This window comes from Primulina tabacum, chromosome 1, assembly GCF_025594145.1.
Source record: "Primulina tabacum isolate GXHZ01 chromosome 1, ASM2559414v2, whole genome shotgun sequence".
NCBI lineage: Eukaryota > Viridiplantae > Streptophyta > Magnoliopsida > Lamiales > Gesneriaceae > Primulina > Primulina tabacum.
In genome coordinates this window covers 10,575,042-10,595,199 of record NC_134550.1, presented here as the reverse complement: position 1 = coordinate 10,595,199, position 20,158 = coordinate 10,575,042, and the positions used below count along the sequence as shown (strand labels likewise).

At 42.0% G+C, this 20,158-nt stretch overlaps 2 protein-coding genes across 3 annotated transcripts; both read left to right on the top strand.

Moving 5' to 3' along the window:
• Nucleotides 1-57: 57 nt before the first annotated feature.
• LOC142540899 (tyrosine--tRNA ligase, chloroplastic/mitochondrial) lies at nt 58-4,298 on the top strand. Of its 2 annotated transcripts, XR_012819180.1 has the most exons (3): nt 58-1,629; nt 1,826-1,901; nt 2,477-4,295. XR_012819180.1 is itself a non-coding variant. In XM_075647359.1 (2 exons), the coding sequence occupies exon 1, from the start codon at nt 176-178 to the stop codon at nt 1,580-1,582; it is 1,407 nt and encodes a 468-aa protein (XP_075503474.1). In that variant the 5' UTR covers nt 58-175; the 3' UTR covers nt 1,583-1,629; nt 1,826-4,298. The 2 variants fall into 2 exon arrangements, 1 of the variants encoding a protein (XP_075503474.1); XM_075647359.1 differs by having other exon boundaries at nt 1,826-4,298.
• A 13,229-nt stretch (nt 4,299-17,527) lies between these two features.
• On the top strand, nt 17,528-20,073 carry LOC142540893 (putative serine/threonine-protein kinase PBL7). Its single transcript, XM_075647349.1, has 6 exons — nt 17,528-17,961; nt 18,030-18,139; nt 18,221-18,992; nt 19,127-19,369; nt 19,471-19,620; nt 19,729-20,073. The coding sequence occupies exons 1-6, from the start codon at nt 17,719-17,721 to the stop codon at nt 19,861-19,863; spliced, it is 1,653 nt and encodes a 550-aa protein (XP_075503464.1). The 5' UTR covers nt 17,528-17,718; the 3' UTR covers nt 19,864-20,073.
• Nucleotides 20,074-20,158: the final 85 nt, after the last annotated feature.

The following is a 20,158-nucleotide window of genomic DNA, read 5'->3' as shown; positions in this document are numbered from 1 at the left end:
AGTTATCATCCCTGTTTACGACGTACGACCTCTACACCAATGATGAATTGATAGAAGAAATTTGCCGAAGTAGACAGCAAAAGTCACTCCTCAATACTGATGAAATTAGTGGCAATATTTAGTTTTTTCACATAAATAAATCAGAATTTTCCAGTGCGAGAGCGAGGATAGATAGATGGGATTCATTGCTAATTCTCTAGTGCGGGGTCACACTCTTCTTGTCTCCGCCACCAATTGGAGGCTATTTTTCCCTGCTTCCTCCGCATCTCTTCCACATCATCTCCGCTCCCTCAACCGCCTTTACTGTTCACGCCGGAATGTGGTCGAAATTCTGCAAGAGAGGGGCCTTCTCGATTCCATCACCAGCGAATCACTCCGCCATTCTCCTTTGAAGGTATATTGTGGTTTTGACCCCACCGCCGACAGTCTTCACCTCGGAAACCTACTTGGTATCATCGTTCTCTCATGGTTCCTCCGCTGTGGCCACTCAGCGGTTGCTCTCATCGGCGGAGCCACTGGTCGCGTCGGTGACCCCTCAGGTAAGTCACTTGAGAGGCCAGACCTCGATCCTGCTGCACTCGAAAGGAACGTATCTGCAATCTCAGCCACCATTCAGGGTATTATTGGACGCGACTCGTCTTCTTTTTCTTCTTCTTTCACGATGTTAAACAATCACGACTGGTGGAAGGATGTAAAGCTGTTGGATTTCTTGAGGGATGTGGGAAGATTCGCCAGAGTGGGCACCATGATTTCTAAGGACAGCGTTCGCAAGAGGCTTGAATCGGAGAAGGGCATGAGCTATACTGAGTTCACATACCAGCTGCTTCAGGGATATGATTTTCTCTATCTCTTCCGCGACCATGGGGTCAATGTTCAGATTGGAGGCAGCGACCAATGGGGCAACATCACTGCTGGCACCGATCTCATTCGAAGAATTCTTCAGGCCGAAGGAGCCTATGGGCTTACCTTCCCTCTTCTCCTCAAGAGTGACGGCACCAAGTTTGGCAAATCCGAGGATGGTGCCATTTGGCTCTCTCCCTCCCTCATGTCACCTTACCAGTTTTACCAGTACTTGTTCTCTGTTTCAGATGCTGACGTTGTCAGATTTCTCAAAATCCTTACTTTCCTCAGTATTGATGAGATCTCCCAGATTGAAAAGTCAATGCAGGGACCTGGGTATGTCCCCAATACTGCTCAGCATAGGCTTGCGGAGGAAGTTACCCTTTTTGTCCATGGGCGAGAGGGACTTGACGAGGCGGTAAAAGCTACCCAGGCATTGAGGCCGGGTGCCAAAACAGAACTGGATTGGAAGACAATTGAGACAATCTCAGAGGATGTTCCATCGTGTTCTTTGCGCCAAGACCAGGTCTTAAACCTGTCTCTTGTTGATCTAACTGTCTCTACTGGTTTGCTGGAGAGTAAATCAGCAGCCCGTCGTTTGCTCAAGCAAGGGGGGCTTTATTTGAACAACAACAGAGTTGATAGTGATGCCAAGAAAATCGAGCTTGATGACATTGTGGATGGGAAAGTTATCCTTTTATCCGCCGGGAAGAAGAATAAAATGATTGTGACAATAACTTGATTGGTTACCTTTGGAATTTTGACTGAGTGTAATGATATTCTTTGTATGTGAGCGGCAATACCCTGTTTCAGAGAACACATTTTTATCAGATACATTGGAAGAAAAGATATTTCTTGGTTGATTACAATATATGTTTCACCTAGCTATTCACCTATATTCACTGTTTGTGAAATGTATGAAACATTCATGATTTCATTTTATGATATTTCTGCCGGTCCAGACCGCAGGGTGATTTGTTTGCAGGAAAACAAGGATGCGCCTCACTTTCACCAAGATGTTCAGCAGGTTATTTGCTAAGAAAAAGATGCATATTCTGATGGTAGGCCTTACTATGATATTTTACAAGCTCAGGCTTGGAGAAATAGTTATAACAATTCCGGCTATTAATTCAAACAGCAGTACTTCCATCTCTGGTACAATGATAAACTACATGTAGACACTTTTTTATTCCCCTGGTTTCTATTTACTGGGTTGGAAAAGGTTTTTTTTCTTTACTCCTTTAATGTTTCTTAATGCTGGCAAAGAGACACCTTCACTGGATATTGTTGGCAATGGATATATTGATAAAGTGCTGATAATTATCTGAATGTTTGGTTCAAATTGTATTCCATGTTTTTAACTTGGCTAAATAACTTCACTGGATGGCTAACTCTGTGGTATAAACCTTTATATTGAGGCAGCAGAGAATTTAATGCAGTTTAGCTTCTGTTTTCAATTTCTTGTATGTGGCTCATCCCCAGCTCTTGTCTGTTATAATTCACATGCGATTGTACAAAACATGCAAGATTCTAGAGCTACCAGTTTGGCTACTTAATCCTCTTTAATCTCTTGATATCGGTGTTTAGTGCCTTTTATTTTTCTATACAAGTTTAAACTGGTTTGTTTTTATTTCAGATTTGTCCTTTGTCGAGGCACTACTTCGAGAATTTCACAGGGTCGATCTGTATGGTTGACGTCAATAATAGGGATCAAGTTGTTGAAGATAGAGATGAACTGCATAGGATGTTGCACGAGGTTTCCTGCCTCGTTCAATTATTTTATGTATTCATGAAGGAAGATTATTTTACTGTTGTCGACTGTCATTTAGAAGTTTAGTTAGTGCTTTTCGTTTTCTTAACTCTTGTATTTACCGTCACCTTGCATCACTAGTTACAATCCCCACCACCTTTTATTACCTTCTAAATCTTTGGTTTCTTTAAATGTCTAGCCTGCCTAATGCAGTCTACTTGCTCACAATACTTTTTATTCGGTTCACTTAATTATGCCCTAGTTTGAATGTGTCATTGCTCCTGGTTTTAAGATTTTGTGGCCGCTGCTATTCTGTTTGCTTTCCTTCTGAAACTGAATTTATAATCTCTCCTTGATGGACATACTACATTGCTTATATGCGTTCACTCTTGATTTCGTGGAATTTAGTAATAGTGTTTCAGGGTTATTGATTGAGTTGAGAGATGCTGTCTTGCTAATGTTTGCCCAATAAAGGATCTCGTCAATGCTTTTGTAGGTTTTTCTTATAGTTGGATTTATTGCAAGTTATTGACATTTCCTGCCTTTGGGTGATTAAGTACTTGCTATAGATCAAGTGAATTATGAGCACTTCCAATACCAAATTGCTTTGATTTCTGTCACTTGAATTAAGTGGAGAAAGTCTACATATTTTTGTATTTCCTTTTGCATCTTCAATTAACTGAAACACCTAACAATAATTATTTATGATACAATCTATGTTTGTGCTTTAGCAAATTCGAGTTTGTGGATATATGTTTCCCTTTTCTCCTGTTACCGGGATCTTGTGCTTTGTCTTGGTTTCGTGTGAAATCTAGCTAAACATTGAGGCTGTGTCAACACTTTTAGCTTCGATGCGGCTGGTGATATTCTAATATCGGGTTCTGATGATAGGAGGATCAAACTCTGGGATTGGGAAACAGATGGTGTCAAACTTTCGTTCCATTCAGGTCATCACACCGATGTTTTCCAAGCAAAGTTCATGGCATACACTGGATACCTAATTATTGTTAACTGTGTTGCTGATGGACATGCGTTTTTTTTTACTTTTGTTCTCTCACCGGAAAGATTATGATTGAAAGTTTGATGTTTAGATAGGAGGGGGATCATGGACTGATACCAAAAATAGTTAGAAAAAGCCTAAAGTTGATTACATCATGATTGATTCCAATGTTGCACTCATGCATAAATTGTCAGAAACTCTTAGAGCTTCATGAACATTGCTAGGAATGACTCCACTAGACATTTGAGCAAAGGCATGAAGTGAAGGGGATATGTTGTTATACGATTCAAAATTAGATCAGGGGTGTTTCATATATGATCTAGCGCAATAGGGAGATCGAGTCCATCTATTGGTCTTGAGATGGAAATGTCAAAGGCTACCTGGTAAAATATTATCATGAACAATGTAGGCGCGCCATCGTCCGCCTACATCGTCAACTTCCTGATCCAACCTCTGAGGAGATGCTAGCTTGGTCATGCTTTGGAGTTTGGGATAGTGGCTTTCACCAGATGCTGCTTTGAATAGACAAGCCCTTTGAACATGTTTTCATTTTTATTTGTTTCTGTCATGATATTGTTTCCCTCAACATGTGTGGGAAGGTCAGTGTTGTGAGGAATATCAAATACGATTCTGAACCTGAAGATGAGAATTTGCGTGATAGGAGATGCCCTCAAACTAGGTGACATCCATGGACACAGTATATTTTTAGAGAGGCATTTTTACTTTGATTATTTATGTTTGTGCTTTAGCAAATTCGAATGTGTGAGATTATGATAATCGACAACCTCTGCACTTCCATTTTTCTTGAAAGGATTATCCAATTTGAGCTTGGAATGAGGAAATAAATTTGAAAGATTGAATGTGTAGCGATTGAGTAGGACGCAGTTATAAACCTGGAGATGTTTATTTTTTCGTTCGGTCACCCCTTTCCGCCCATGATATTTGTGCATGAACGTTGATGAATATTCCTTTTGTCGACAAAAATGGTCTCTAAATCCATGAGCTACTAAAATTATCCCTCAAAAAAAAAAAAAAAATTACCTAGCAACTAAACTAGCTATTATTATTTTGCACTGGAAGTGATTTAAACATGTTAGTTAAAAACTCTAATATTGAATTTGGATCGAGTCATTTAAAATCTATGTTTTCGATTTTATTTTTATTGATAAAAAGTTGAACTAAGAAAACTCTACTTATTTATATAATAATTATATTAATCCCAAGAGATTGTAAATGAAAAGATTTGAAATATATCGTGATTGGTATAAATGTAGTGTGAATAAGTGTGGAGATGTATTTGATATTTTTTTTCAACCTAATTGTTCTTTGGTAAAAGGAAGCTTCTCTGACTTTAGTTGGTGAGCTTGGGGCAAAGCCCTGTCTTTCCCTCATGTTTCACGTCTTTAGCATGCTTCTTCCCATTTTGGGGCTTTCTATGGACTTCTAGCTCTAAAGCAAGAAAGCGAACGATCTAAACATCTTGTTCACAGATCGTGCAACATCTTGTATATTCCACGTCGGTTGGTGAGTTCATACATCTATGAATGATCTAAACATCAAACTTTTAAACTATTTCATCGATTCAATAACTAAAATCAATTCCTTAACCGGATGAAATAGCTACATAAAAACACACAAAAACTCTCATGAGATATCTCACATATTAATTTTGTTAGACAAATATATCATATCCGATTCGAACCATGAAAATATTAATTTTTATATAAAAAAATATTACTTTTTACTCTAGGTATGGATCAGATCGATCAATCTTACAGATAAATACATACGAGACCGTCTCGGAAGGAGTCTTGCTAAAAAAAAAACATATGTTGAAAAATTAAATCTCTCTTGAAGCAATTCGATCATAATCTTTCCATTGTAGTGTCCATCATTAGTGCAAGCATCAATACTTAGGTCTTCAGTGTATACCATGAACTTTGCTTGGAAAACATGATACAAGAATATCCCTGGCCCCAGTGAAATTAACAGTATTGACACAACATCAATGTTTATCTAGATTTTGTACGAAACCAAGACAAAGCACAAGATCTTGGCAAATGAGGAAAGGAAAAGATGTTAGGCACAAGCTCGAATTTGCTAAAGCACAACCTTGTCGCAAAGTGAAAAAGGAAAGCACTTGCAGAAGTACCAAATCGAAGATGATCATTTTACTAGGCACAAATGAGGTATAGGCCTATGAAATATAAAATAAAACTTGGGGTATCTTGTTTTATAAATGTTAAATTTTTGGTTAATGGATCCATTCTATGTTGGGAAGGCATTATTATGTCTCACAGCATAGTTATCTCAACTTTTAGGTGGGATAGATTTTCTAACCTTTATTTCAGCAAAGAGGAAATTTTCCATTAAATGTGTTATGATCTGCTCTATTCCTATTGGTTTGTTAGATGTGCATTTGAAGTTGCTTTTGTCTAGTTTCCCTTTCAAGATCGAAAAATAATGATGTTATTGCTTTTCATTTAAAAGAAATTTGAGTCGAGTTTAAGGTACTTTAATAATATTATTCTAACAGTTGATCTAATGACTCATGTTTTATCATATTAGCACCGTCACCATTAATATTATAATCATGTTAAGATATAAATCATTGGATACACGATTGAGGTAGTAACTGTAAAGAATATTTGCTTTACAGATGTAAGTTTATACGAAAACAGTAGTGTAAGATTGTAAATTTGTGTTTTATAAGAATTAAGTGTTGTGCCAAATGTTACAACATTTACGACAACATTCACCAGAATATTAAAGTTTGTAACACAAATTGACATTAAATAAATACTATGGACAAGATTAAATTTGCACAAGTATTCAGGGCAAAAGTTAATCACTAGAAAATCAAAACGTTTACAAAAACCTATCACTAGTGATTTTCACAAAAAATCAATTTCCTCAACACGTTGAGAAAATAAACGTTTTCTAAAACCAAATACCAGAATAAAACTTATTCAAGAAAGCAAAAATGTGAGCCAAAAACTGGAGCAACAAAAACGATCTTCAGCCAACTTCGTCAAGGATGCTGTCTGCAGATGTCCCCAACATTCAAGACAACACGCGCTATCTGCACTCTTCACAACAACATGTCCCTTGAAGAAATATTTCTCTGAAATCTATAATGTGCACAAGTGCGTGTATATTTGATCGAGGGAAGGAAGACGCATAAATGTACTTGTTCTCTTATTTATAGATATTCTCTCTCCTAGAGTTTTATCTCCATAAGTTAACCTATTAAACAAGGAGAACCAAAACTTGATATGTTATCAAGATAACATTTACATAATTATCTCATCATCAAGAAAGGTAAAATCTTATCAAATATTGTACATAATCAAATCAACAGACAAAGATAATATTAGAGAAATTATTTAAGATAAAAAGTTATATTAATTGAATAAAGAAAATATATTTCCTTTCGGTAACCATTTTATCAACCATGCCAAAGGAATACAAAATTAATTATATATTTATGACACTTTTTTCAGACTTTATGATAAGTGCCACGCCCACTAATAAATGGTTTCGTGAAGAGATAAATCAGACCATCAATACTTGGATGAGTAATTTAATAAACTCTGTACAATAAATAATAGCATAAAATGAAAATTTAAAACATAAAAGTACAGACAACGAAATTATTTCAACATTAAATTTTGTTGTAATATTTCTGTTAGGTGTGAAGTGGTGATATTGACTGGAAAGGATCAACATCATAAGTAAAACGAAAAGGGAAATGCCTCTGTCATGCCTGCTGTCTCACGCTCAGAGATGTACATGAAAGTAATTCTCACTCACAGAACAAACTAGTTTGTTCGATGATAAGGAAGCTCTCTGATCATGTAATCTTTTCGTACTTGTTTGCTACCTGCGGGATTAGTTCTTTGCTACCTACAGGGGAATCACATATTTAGTGCTGCCGACTTCACAAGATCAAGAAACTATAGAAGTTAAGTAGCTTAGTTATCTGGACAATTAATTCTTTCTTGTTTCCCTTCTTAAACTTGTTTTTTTATTCATGCATTTTGATGTGATCCAGGTGAAATGAATGAGCCGGGTCGGATGCTCCACTAAATTCACGATCAAGATGTTGGAGAAATAATAGTTGAGACGTCTGGATCCTGAGCTTTCTTCCCGAAATACATATGAAGATCTGCAACCAATAGAGTAACCATGTGAATGGGCGCCGGAGGGGTGTCCGGCGTGACCACTCCGATGCTTAAGTCAGTGAATAACTCAAGCAAGAAACCAATGTAACCCAATAATGGTTGTGAGATTGGTGTGGGAGGGGAGTAAGTGAGCAATAAATGAGAGCATTCAATGTGTCAATAGAGAATAAATGCAAAGAAGGAACCTGATATTTATAGTAGATGATATAATGATGACCTCGTTCTTTGTGCTGAACATTAATTATAGTAGGGCGGCTGATTATACCCTATTATTTTGACATGTCAAATCTCATACTAGTCACATCCAGCCTATTTGATTTTGTCAACCACTTGCACTGGTGTCAGAGATAGGTCGGCCGCACATACCCTACTTTGTCGGCGTAATTAAATGTGGCACGTTTATCGGAGTGGCCCGGGTAAAGTGCCTCTCGGGCATTTTCATGAGAGCCCGGGCATCCCATACCTCGGGTAGTTTAAGTCCGGGTGTTCTAATGGCCCGACCTTTCGACTGACCTCTCCGCTTATTCTGAAGTCACACTCCCAACGTCCCGGGAAGATTGAGATCCGATTTTCTACTCAGATTGTCATCTTATTGATCCGGGAATAATTTATACTCCTGACCCGGGCACTACCCATGGCCCGGGACATCCTGGATACAATCCCTGACCCGGGACACCCGAGGTATCATCACTCCCTCCCTAAACAGTCGGGCTAGAGTCGTACTCGCTGTCCCGATTAGTCTTGTGTGCCCAGTCAGGAAAAATAATTTGTCGTTTAGTCTTTCCCGAGTTAAGCGAAGTGGTCTCCACGTTGCCATTGCTGACGTAAGCCCTAGTGAAAAGCTGTCAGAGTCTTTTAGTATTCCGAGAAGATAAATCATCATGACACCTCGAGCTCTGCGCCTGTCTTTTCAAATATCCCGCTCAATCATACCGCCCATTTTCCTAGGCTAATCTAATCCGTCGGATTCATTTTTTATCAACAGCGCATATTAACTCTCCCTATATATAGTAGCTGACCGATTTTTGAAAAATCATTTGCAATTTCAACCGCGTAGCGAAGCTCTGCCGAATTTTTCTCTCAAGCTTTCCGTTGTGGGAATCTTATTCCGGCGATTTCCCCGTTCACCAGCCAACAGTCATCTTCGCTTTTCTTCTTAGTAAGTTTCTTCTTCCTTACCTTTTACTTCTCCCTAGTCATGTCGAACTTCACTTCATCCACATCTGGTAAGAATGTCAGGGGTCGGTCGGAGGATAACTCCCCGACCCCTTCAGAAACCTCCGTCCATATCCCAATAGGTATTCCCCTTCCCCATTCCCGACTTCTCACAAAACCCAAAGCTTCTTCTTCTCGTCCTTCCGGTACCCAAGGTAAGGGGAAGGATAAGGTTGCAGGGCCCTTGTGGTTCTCAACAGTAACTTCTACCCTTCGTCCGGGTAATTTAGAAGAAATTAGGTCCTTAGGTTCTATTCCCTCCTCCTACAAAATACTAATTCCTAACCCTAGCGATCACCCGGACACCCCTCCCCCGGGCTTCCAAACCTTTTTCGTGGAACAGCTCAAGAGTGGGCTTTGGTTCCCGATTCATCACTTTTTCGAAGGGATTGCCCGGTTCTTTGGTCTCTCGATCAATCATCTCCACCCCAACGCCTTTCGAATCATGGCTGCTACTTTTATTTTATTCCGTATGAGAAACATTCCTATCAACTCTTCCATCTTCCATTATTTCTACTCATGCCGGTTTAATGATGGGGTCTTTTCTTTTACGGCCCGGATGCATTACCGGTTCCAGTCAATTACCCTGACTTGCGCGACCGGCTTCTTGTCTGCAATGCCTGAGCAGCCTGAGCTTCCTAAGGATTTCAAACCACTCTCTCCTTTCACTTATGCCCGAGACGTTCTGGAAGGCCAGTCCTTCCTATCAGCCGTGTTGATCGGGGGGGGAGGTAATTTGGTTTACTACGGGATCGGGCCCCGGCCTGAAGATCCTGTAGACCATATAATAGATGAATTTGGCCAAGCCGAGTCACAGGCTGGTAAATTATTCTCCCTTTAATTTTTGTTAAACTTCTGTGTTACTCCTCTGATTGTCAATTCCTTAATGCACCTGAAGAAGAAATGATCAAGGCAAGTCTTCTCGAGGCAGCCGCTCAGAAGAAAGCAGAGCAAAAGAAGGCCCGTGAGGCTCAGGAACAGGAGGAACGAAGAGCCCGGGCAGAGGCTGAGGCCCGGGAACGTGAGGAGACCCGGATCCGGGAAGAGGCCGAGATCCGAGAGGAAACGATTCCTACCCAGGAGGAAACCACCTCCCTGGTCGTTGAAGAGGACTCAGCGCCTCTTAATCACCGTAGAAGAAAAGCTGCGACGGAGCCGGCCCTCGAAACGATTACCGTGGAGGACAAAACTGAAGAGATTGTCCAATCTCCTCATCCCGGATCGTCTACTTGCCCCCAGGGGGGAGGTCCTGGGTCCTTCCCAACATCTTTGGGGATGACATCAGCTCGGATCTGGTCAAGATGATCCGAGGTCTTCTGCGCCCTGAGGAAGTGGTGCATCTTCAAGGGCTCCACCCCAATGAGATGTTGTGCGAAGGGGTAGCCCGGTCTTTCTCCGTAAGTTACCTTGTTTATTTCGTCATTTAATTATATATCAGTTCTGACCTTCTTTATATTTTCAGGGTATGCAAATGCTTATGTCAGCCTTTGAGCGAGTGGCTCAGGCTGCCAAAAGAACCAACACACAAGCCACCTCTGTCCGGGAGACGCATGCCAAACTCCAAGAGGAGGTAGGTCGGTTGAACGAGCTTCATGATCATGTTCTAGCCCGGGAGAGGGCTAGCTGGCAACAACAAATGGACCTGGCCCGAGCAGAACTGGCCGAGGCCCAAAAAAACTTTGATGCCCTATCAGAAGTTGCCAGGCTAGAGATGCAGGCAGCCAGGGCAGAAACGGAGTCTTCCCGAGTTCGAGCTGAGGAGGCGCAGGCTGCTTTGGAACATGCAAGGGCTTCTGGGAGGAAGACATGGCCAAATTCCTGAAGTCTCTGGAATTCAAGAAGATGGTGACTGACAAGGCCTTTGTCTATTTTGACCTGGGCTTCAATAAGTGTCTCGAGCAGTTCGAGGAGGCAGGCCTGGTTCCTTCCGATAGGGAAGACTTCCCTGACTTAGAAAAAGCTGCAGCTTCCCTCCCAGAAGAAGAGGAAGAGGAAGAGAAACAGGATCCGAAAATAGACTAGGAATTCTATCTTTTGTTCTTTATTTTTTATTCTCGGGTTCCTTGTAATTGTCTCTTTTTTGTTTTAATGAAAAACATTCCTTCTTTCATTTCATGTTTGATAACTGCGAATGACTTGAATTTATTCAGATAAACTTATGGATTTTACCCATCTTTGCCACACACATTAAGGGTCAGCGTATAAGCCCTTGAGTTCCGTAAACAATTAGTGAATAATCAGGGTGCATGTCCCTAGACTTGAGGGATAACCGGGGTGCGGGTCCCCGGACTTGAGAGATATCCTCGGGCCAGGGTACGGGTCCCTGGACTTGAGAGATAACCGGGGTGCGGGTCCCCGGGCCAGGGTACGGGTCCCTGGACTTCGTAGACACTTCCTTGAATAATTTCTTCATTTGATGTATAAGCAATAGATACAAAAGCTTTAAACATAATATTTCTTCAAATTAAATGCGTTCCAGGGTCTTTTAAGGGTATGTCCCTGAGAGTTTTCTAGATAATAAGCCGCCCCCGAGCTGACTCTCTGAATTACTTTGAAGGGTCCTTCCCATCGTGCTTCTAATTTTCCCACATCACCAACTGGCTTTACTTTTTTCATGACTAGGTCTCCAACCTGGAAATCTCGTGATCGAACATGCTTGTTATAGGATTTCATTATCTGGCTGCGATAAGCTTCCATCCGAATGGCTGCCCGATCTCTCTTTTCTTCAACTAGATCAAGCTCGATGGCCCGGGACTGGTCATTGTTGCTCGGATAAGATTCTACCGGAGTAGAAGATTGACCGATCTCCACAAGTAAGACTGCTTCCGAACCGTAGACTAAGCTGTATGGAGTTTCCCGAGTAGTTGTTCGAGGTGTAGTTCGATACGCCCACAATATACTCGGTAATTCTTCAACCCAATCTTTATCTTTCCCAAGAAGCCGGGCCTTTAATGCTTGTACAATGATTCTATTAGTCACTTCAGTTTGGCCATTGGTTTGGGGGTAAGCCACTGAGGTGAAGGATTGAATGATCTTCATTTCTTGACACAAAGATGTGATCTTCTTTCCCTGGAATTGCTTCCCATTATCTGAAATCAATCTTCTTGGGATTCCGAATCTACAAACAATATTTTTCCAAAGGAATTTCATCACCTCTTCCTCAGTAATTTTGGCTAATTGCTCGGCCTCCACCCATTTAGAGAAGTAATCCACAGCCACAAGAAGGAATTTTTTCTGCGCCTGAGCTATTGGGAATGGGCCCACAATATCCAACCTCCATTGATCAAAATGACAAGATGATGAGATGGGTTGCATGCCAGTGGCTGGATGATGATGAAAAATAGAATGGTGTTGGCAATCTTTACATTTCTGAACAAGTCGAACAGCATCTTGATGCATCTGGGGCCACCAAAATCCGGTTAATATAGCTTTCCGAGACAGGGCAGTCCCACCGAGGTGTTCACCACAGCACCCTTCGTGTATTTCTCGAAGGACATACTCTACTTCATTTTCTGATAAGCACTTGAGCAAAGGGCCCTGATATGATCGTCTGTACAAAACATCATTTAAAAGAACAAACCTGGGTGCTTGTTTTTTGATTTTCAGAGCTTGAGCTTTGTCTTCCGGGAGTTTGGTATGGACCATATACTCAATTAGAGGAGTCATCCACGAGCTTGTCCGAGTTGGTGGTACTTCCTCATCAACAGAAAGTACTAACCGGGTAAAACACATGACTTCCCGGGTGCTTGTGTCCAACATAGAGGCAGCCAATTTGGTTAAGGTATCAGCCTCCTCATTTTCTTCTCTAAGAATCTGTTCAATGCTCCAGTCGGTTAGAAATGCTGTCCGGGCCGTGATGAGCCCTAGATATTTGAGCATTTTTTCATTCTTGGCCTCATACGTCCCTTTTATTTGCTGGGTGACCAGTTGAGAATCAGAATAAATAATAACCTGGGAAGCTCCGACTTCCCGGGCAGCTTGCAACCCTGCCAGAATAGCTTCATACTCAGCTTCGTTGTTGGTGACCCTGTAATCGATTCTTAGAGCCAACTTGATTTTTTCTCCTGATGGAGCAATTAAAACCACCCCAACTCCACATCCTGACAAATTTGATGCCCCATCAACAAAAATTCTCCATACATCTTCTTCTCCCGGTTGAATCATCTCTATTAAGAAGTCTGTTAATGCTTGGGCTTTAATAGCAACCCGAGGTTTGTATTCAATGTCATATTCCCCGAGCTCTATAGTCCAATTAACCATTCTTCCCGAGACTTCAGCGTGTGTCATGATCCTCCCGAGTGGAGAATTGGTGAGGACCACAATTGTATGTGAGAGAAAATAAGGTCTCAACTTCCGGGGAGTCATCACCAGGGCCAGTGCTATTTTTTCCACTTCACTGTATTTCAATTCTGCCCCTCGAAGGGCATGACTGACATAATATACTAGGCTTCTGGTCGTCCCCCTCTTCCCTGACAAGTACGGAACTAACGGCATGCTCAGTAGCGGATAAATAAATCCACAATTTTTCCCCGGGCTCTGGTTTTATCAAAACAGGTAACTCGGCCAAATGCTTCTTCAAATCTTGGAAAGCTAGCTCACATTTTTCATCCCAGCCGAATTTTTGTGCTTTTCTCAAAACTTGAAAGAATGGATAGCTTCTATGGGCAGACCGGGAGATGAAACGGGATAGGGCCGCAATTCTCCAGGTCAATTTTTGTACATCCCGGACAGATTGAGGGGAAGACATGTCCATTATTGCTTTGATCTTTTCTGAATTTACTTCAATTCCCCGATCAGTCACTAAGAAACCCAAAAACTTCCCACTTCTTACCCCAAATATACATTTAGCCGGGTTGAGCTTAATCTCATACTGTTTCAAGGTGGTGAAGGTCTCGGCCAGATCATCAATGAAGCAGGAGACTTCCCGGGTCTTGATCAGGATATCATCCACATACACTTCAATGTTCCTGCCTATCTGCTTTTGAAAAACGTTATTCATCAAGCGTTGATATGTGGCCCCAGCATTCTTCAATCCAAAGGGCATAACTACGTAGCAGAAAGTGCCCCCGAAAGTGATAAAACTGGCTTTATCTTGATCTTCAAGAGCTAAGGGGATTTGGTGGTACCCCTGATAAGCGTCCAGAAAGCTTAATAACTCGCACCCGGAGGTTGAATCCACCAGTTGATCAATCCGTGGAAGTGGATAACAGTATTTGGGGCAGGCTTTATTCAGGTCCCGGAAATCTACACACATCCTCCATTTTCCAGTAGCTTTAGGAACAAGGACCACATTTGAGAGCCACGTAGGGAATTGGACCTCCCGAATGTGGTCGGCCCGCAATAGCTCTTCCACCTGCTCTTTAATAACTTTATCTTTCTTCCGGGCGAAAATGCCTCTTCTTTTGTTTCACGGGCCGGAATCCTGGGAGGATATTTAATTTGTGCTCAGCCACCTTCGGAGAGATCCCGGCCAGTTCCTGTTGAGACCAAGCGAAAACACTAATGTTAGTTTTTAAACAATTCAAGAGATTTACCCGGGTGGACGCGTTGATGTCTCGGGCCACTCGGATGTGCTTCCCGGGCTCAATCTCCACTGTCTCTTGTTCTTCCTCCGCAACAAAATGTACTTCCCTTTCTCTGGCCACCTTATCTTGACTCCCCTTCTTCCCCTTCTCCTCGTTTCTCTCCCTCTTCTGATCCACTCGGACAATCTTCCCATAACATTTTCGAGAGGAAGGCTGGTCTCCCTTGACCTCCCCGACCCGTCCTCGTACTAGAAATTTAATTTTTTGATGATAAGTGGAGGCCACAGCTCATCTCGTTCATAGCTGGCCTCCCCAAGATAATGTTGTATGAGGACGGGGCATCCACCACTGTAAAAATTGTCATGACTGTTTTCCTCAAGTCCCCAGTTCCCAGAGTCAGTGGCAGGGTTATTTCCCCCTCAGGGTATACGGCATGTCCAGCAAAGCCAAAGTGCCAAACAGGGCAGTCTCAACTGCCTCTAACTGATACTCGTGCAAATCCATTTGAACCCGTGCTTCTTTGAAGATGACATTGACAGAGCTGTCATTGTCAACAAATACTCGTAATACATCGTAATTAGCCACTCGGGCTTGGATAACAAGAGCATCATTGTGGGGTAGACTGACCCCCCTGAGATCTTCTGGGCCAAAGCTGATAACTGGCTCATTCCTCCCACTCCCATCAACTTCCAGGCACTCCCTCCTACTTCTTGCTTTTCAAGCCTGGTTAGAATCGACATCTGTGGACCCTCCCGAAATCATCTTGATTACTCCTCGGCTCGGGGAAGGGTCCCTCATCTCTGTTTGTCTACTTCTTTCTTCCCGGGAACTTGCTTCCTCCCTCCTGCTTCTACTCGGGATATCTGCTGATTTCCGAGGAATATTAGGTCCGGGACGTCGAGACAACCAAGGTGGCTGTCTAGACTTATCTCGGGGGGGATGAGATACTGGCATAGAACGCCTACTAGATTTCTTCCTTAGAGTTCGGCATTCACTTTTATTATGGAAACATTCTTTGTGAAGGGTGCAGAACCCTTTCTTTTCTGGTCTTGATGGTGGTGCTGCTGAACTTGGACGAGGGGTCAAGTCCAAGCTACATTCTTGGATTTCCCTATCCCGAGCAATTCTTAGGGGGACGTGGGAGAAATGCCCTGAACCATTTTTTTTGTGAGCCCTCTCCTCGGGTCTGACAACCCGGTCTACTCTGGCTCTTTTCAAGGCTTCTCTCTTTTGGTTCTGCGCCTCTTCCATGTTGATGTATTTCTCTGCCCGAGACAAGAGATCCTCGAAGTTCCCAGGTAATTTTTTGGTCAGGGATCGAAAGAAATCTCCCTCCCACAATCCTTGCATAAAAGCTGTAACTTTTTTTCTGGAGCACATGTGAGGACCTCCAAAGCCACTCGATTAAATCGCTTGATGTAGGTTCTTAGAGTTTCATTCTGGCCCTGCCTTACTTCAAACAGACTGAAGGCAGTCTTCTTGCATTTCTTGCTGCTACTAAACTGATGCAAGAATATTTTTTGAAAATCTTCAAAAGAATGAATGCTCTGAGGTGCCAACCCTTCGAACCATCTCTGGGCCGAGTCGACCAGGGTGGTCAGGAATACTTTACATTTGATTTGATCTCCATAGCCATGTTTTCAAATCGAGCCAGATGTTCTTCGGGGTCAGTACTCCCATCATAATGTTTGATTTTGGCTGATTTGAAGTGCCCGGGAAGTGGTTCCCGGACAATGATATCGGAGAATGAGCAACCCTTGAAAATTTGAGCACTGCTTTTAGAACCAACTTGTCCCTCCAACACTCTCACCTTCTTCCTCAACTCTTCTAACTCCTCTGTCGCAGTAGGAGATTTAGAACCTGCACTTGACTCCCTCTCCTCCTCCCTTCTCTCTTCCTCCCGCGGCTGCTCACGTTCCTGCTCGGGGTGGATGGAATGATGAGTAGCGGTCTTCTTCGCCATGGCTGTCTTAATAGCATCAGTTACAATTTTGTCAACTCCTCAGGTGTTAAATGGATAGTAGGCTGGGGACCATTGGATGGCTGACCACCCATATCAGAGAGACGAGTGTTGTTCTCTTCTTGGATCCGGGAAGTGTCTTGGTTTGCCCTCCTAATAGGAGCCATATCAACGCCTTATAACTCAGAATTTCCCACAGACAGCGCCAATGATGTGATCCGGGTGAAATGAATGAGCCGGGTCGGATGCTCCACCGAATTCACGATCAAGATGTTGGAGAAATAAGAGCTGAGACGTCTGGATCCTGTGCTTGCTTCCCGAAATACATATGAAGATCTGCAACCAATAGAGTAACCAAGTGAATGGGCGTCGGAGGGGTATCCGGCGTGACCACTCCGATGCTTAAGTCAGTGAATAACTCAAGCAAGAAACCAATGTAACCCAATAATGGTTGTGAGATTGGTGTGGGAGGGGAGTAAGTGAGCAATAAATGAGAGCATTCAATGTGTAAATAGAGAATAAATGCAAAAGAGGGAACCTGATATTTATAGTAGAGGATGTAATGATGACCTCGTTCTTTGTGCTGAACATTAATTATAGTAGGACGGCTGATTATATCCTATTATTCTGACATGTCAAATCTCATACTAGTCACATCCAGCCTATTTGATTTTGTCAACCACTTGCACTGGTGTCAGAGATAGGTCGGCCACGCATACCCTACTTTGTCGGCGTAATTAAATGTGGCACGTTTATCGGAGTGGCCCGGGTAAAGTGCCTCTCGGGCATTTTCATGAGAGCCCGGGAATCCCATATCCCGGGTAGTTTAAGTCCGGGTGTTCCAATGGCCCGACCTTTCGACTGGTCTCTCTGCTTATTTTGAAGTCACACTCTCAACGTCCCGGACAGATTGAGATCCGGTTTTCTACTCATTTGACAGTCTTATTGATCCGAGAATAATTTATACTCCTGACCCGAACACTACCCATGGCCCGGCTTCATGGCCCGGGACATCCCGGATACTATCCCTGACCCGGGGTATCATCACATTTAATGTCGTAGATCAATATTTATTATCCTGTCCATTTCTCCCTCAAGTCGTTGTCTTTCTCAAGCCACCATGAGCTGTATTTAGTTTTAAATACTCTACCGCCGTTGGTATTTATTTTGGGTGAAAACATGAATTTATGTAAAATAATCTGCAATGGGGTGCCTTCGTTTCACTGAAAACCATTTTTCCTATAATGGATGAGAATCCGAGGAGGAGTGGGGGGATTTTCTCACGCCGAGGAACCAGGCTGGCGAAGAAAAAGACGGTCATTATTGGTTTGAAGCATGATAATTGCAGCAGGGAGATGCTGCTTCGGTTGCTGAATTTGGTAGTTGTGAGAGGGGATAGTGTTCTTGCTGTTCATGTCTTGCAGTCCGATGACACTTTCGATCCCAATACATTTCACATCCACGAAGACATCTGTAAATCAAAGCAGGTTCTAATGCTTTTTATACTTCGTTATCGACTTGGAGATTCTCTTCTTATATGTTACTAATGTTTCAGGTGGATTTTGAAGTAAAGATTTGTGCTGGAAACTGCTACTTAACTGAACTAACCCACTTAGTTCGAATGAATTTTGCAACCATTCTTGCAATTGGATGCAGTAATCAATGGTAAATGTGGAACCGTCACTCAAACTGATACACAAGCTACAAGAGAGAGATTTCTGACTCTGCTTTTGTGCTCCTCTGCAGCCCTGAAGATTCGGACATCGCCGGATTCTTGAAAGCATTGCCTCCCACTTGTGACCTATTGGTAATGGATAATGGAGGAAAAATCCTTCTTCAAAACGCGGGAACTTCACAGCAAGGCTCGACTAATAGGGTTCTTCGATCTTCCTTTTCATCCCCGGTATCTGCATCCTATTGCTGTGGCCAGCCTGAAACCAGACATCTATTCAGAAAGTTTTTGTCATTGCCTACTTCCTCGACATCTCCATCATCAGAACTTACTGTTACAAAGAAGAATCATAAGCACGATCATTTTTCCTCAAAATTCTTCCAGTCTCTCGCTATGTTAGAAATGAAAGGGCACGTCAGGCGATTTATGTATGAAGAACTCAGCTGCACGACGAAAAATTTTAGTCTCGACACTTTGATCGAGGAACAGGAGAATATTCAAGTATATCAAGCCATTGGGCTTGCCGCTGTAATTAAGGTCATTAAGGCCTCTCAAGATTCTGAAAAAATCATCTGTAGAGAACTTGAAATGCTGAGTGGATTTAAGCACGAGAACATAGTTCAACTTCTTGGATACTGCTGCTGTGCAGAAATGTTTGCTATTGTTTACATTTCGGTAGATTCCAGTCTGAAGCAAAGGCTCAAACAACTGATCTGGAGTGAGAGGATGAAAGTTGCGGTTGGAGTAGCCAAGGCATTAGAGTATCTCCATTCAAGTTATCCTCCCATTATTCACAGAGATTTAAAATCATCTAATATTCTCCTCTCTAAAGACTGTGAACCACAGGTAAGTTCTGTTTGAGTTGCATTTGAATGTATAATTAAGGTTATTGGAGTTGGTGCAACAGACAACCAAGACTTTAAGGACTAAACCTGCTATATCTCAGATTATGATTTTTTTTTTTAAAATAAAACTTTCAGCTATCAGAATTTGGAGCTGCAGCAGCACATGATCTTCAAACTGAGGAATCAATTGCTGGCTGCAAGAGGCCAGTTTACGTGAGTGGGTCATTCGGATACCAGGCACCCGAGTACGTGATGTACGGCAAAGTCGATGAAAAGATCGATGTGTACTCTTATGGGGTTGTGATATTGGAACTAATTACAGGAAATGAGGCTATTCGCACAAACCCCGGCTCTAATCAAGAATGCTTGGTACTATGGGTAACGAAAACTGAACCAATCTGAGTTCTCAATGAATCTTTATGAAGTTGATGCAGTCCTCTTGTTTTCCGGATCTCTAAGAACACCAATGCGATATGCAGGCAAGGTCTCTTCTCAACAGCGGCCTCTCTGAACGACTAATCGATCCAATCCTTCATGGAGAACATGACAAGGATGAGATGAAAATAATGATGGCCGTGGCTCGCCTTTGTCTCTTGCATTCATCTTCCAGAAGACCCGCAATGAAAACAGTAACATTCAGCTCGAATGAATTTTCTTGATCCTAAATATATAATATCTATTTATCTACATTAATCAATCAAAAGCTGCTATGGTTCATTTTTATTCTGAATTGGCAGATATTGCGTTTGCTGGAGGAGCCAGAATATTGGTCGGAGATGCAAAAAATGAGAGACGAGCATGTGAACCAAATCAGACGCAAATATGGTGCTTATTCGGATCCTGGCAACTTTATGCTCGTAGAAGACGACTGACTATCAGTCATTTCATATCACCAGAGACCATCATCTCTGTACATTCTACCAAGATTCTTTCAAACATTCCCGTACACTTTTCTTGTCTTGCCATGATACATGTAATATGTTAGTTTTGAATAATCTGTACTATCATTAGCCCTTGCAAATTTCTGCAAAAGGGTTGTATTTATTACGACTGTTCCCTGTTATAATCGATGGTTGGTTGAAAACTTCAAACCCTTCTGTCGGTTCCACTGTCTTCTAACAAAATAATATATGTTTTTTATTAACTATATAATTAATAAAAAATGAC

Bases quoted from the DNA above. Each gene is read 5' to 3' on its own strand.
- LOC142540899 (XM_075647359.1), top strand. From the start codon at position 176: ATGGGATTCATTGCTAATTCTCTAGTGCGGGGTCACACTCTTCTTGTC.
- LOC142540893 (XM_075647349.1), top strand. From the start codon at position 17,719: ATGGATGAGAATCCGAGGAGGAGTGGGGGGATTTTCTCACGCCGAGGA. The intron at 18,140-18,220 runs GTAAATGTGGAA...GCTCCTCTGCAG, and splicing joins ATTGGATGCAGTAATCAATG to CCCTGAAGATTCGGACATCG. The intron at 18,993-19,126 runs GTAAGTTCTGTT...TAAAACTTTCAG, and splicing joins CTAAAGACTGTGAACCACAG to CTATCAGAATTTGGAGCTGC.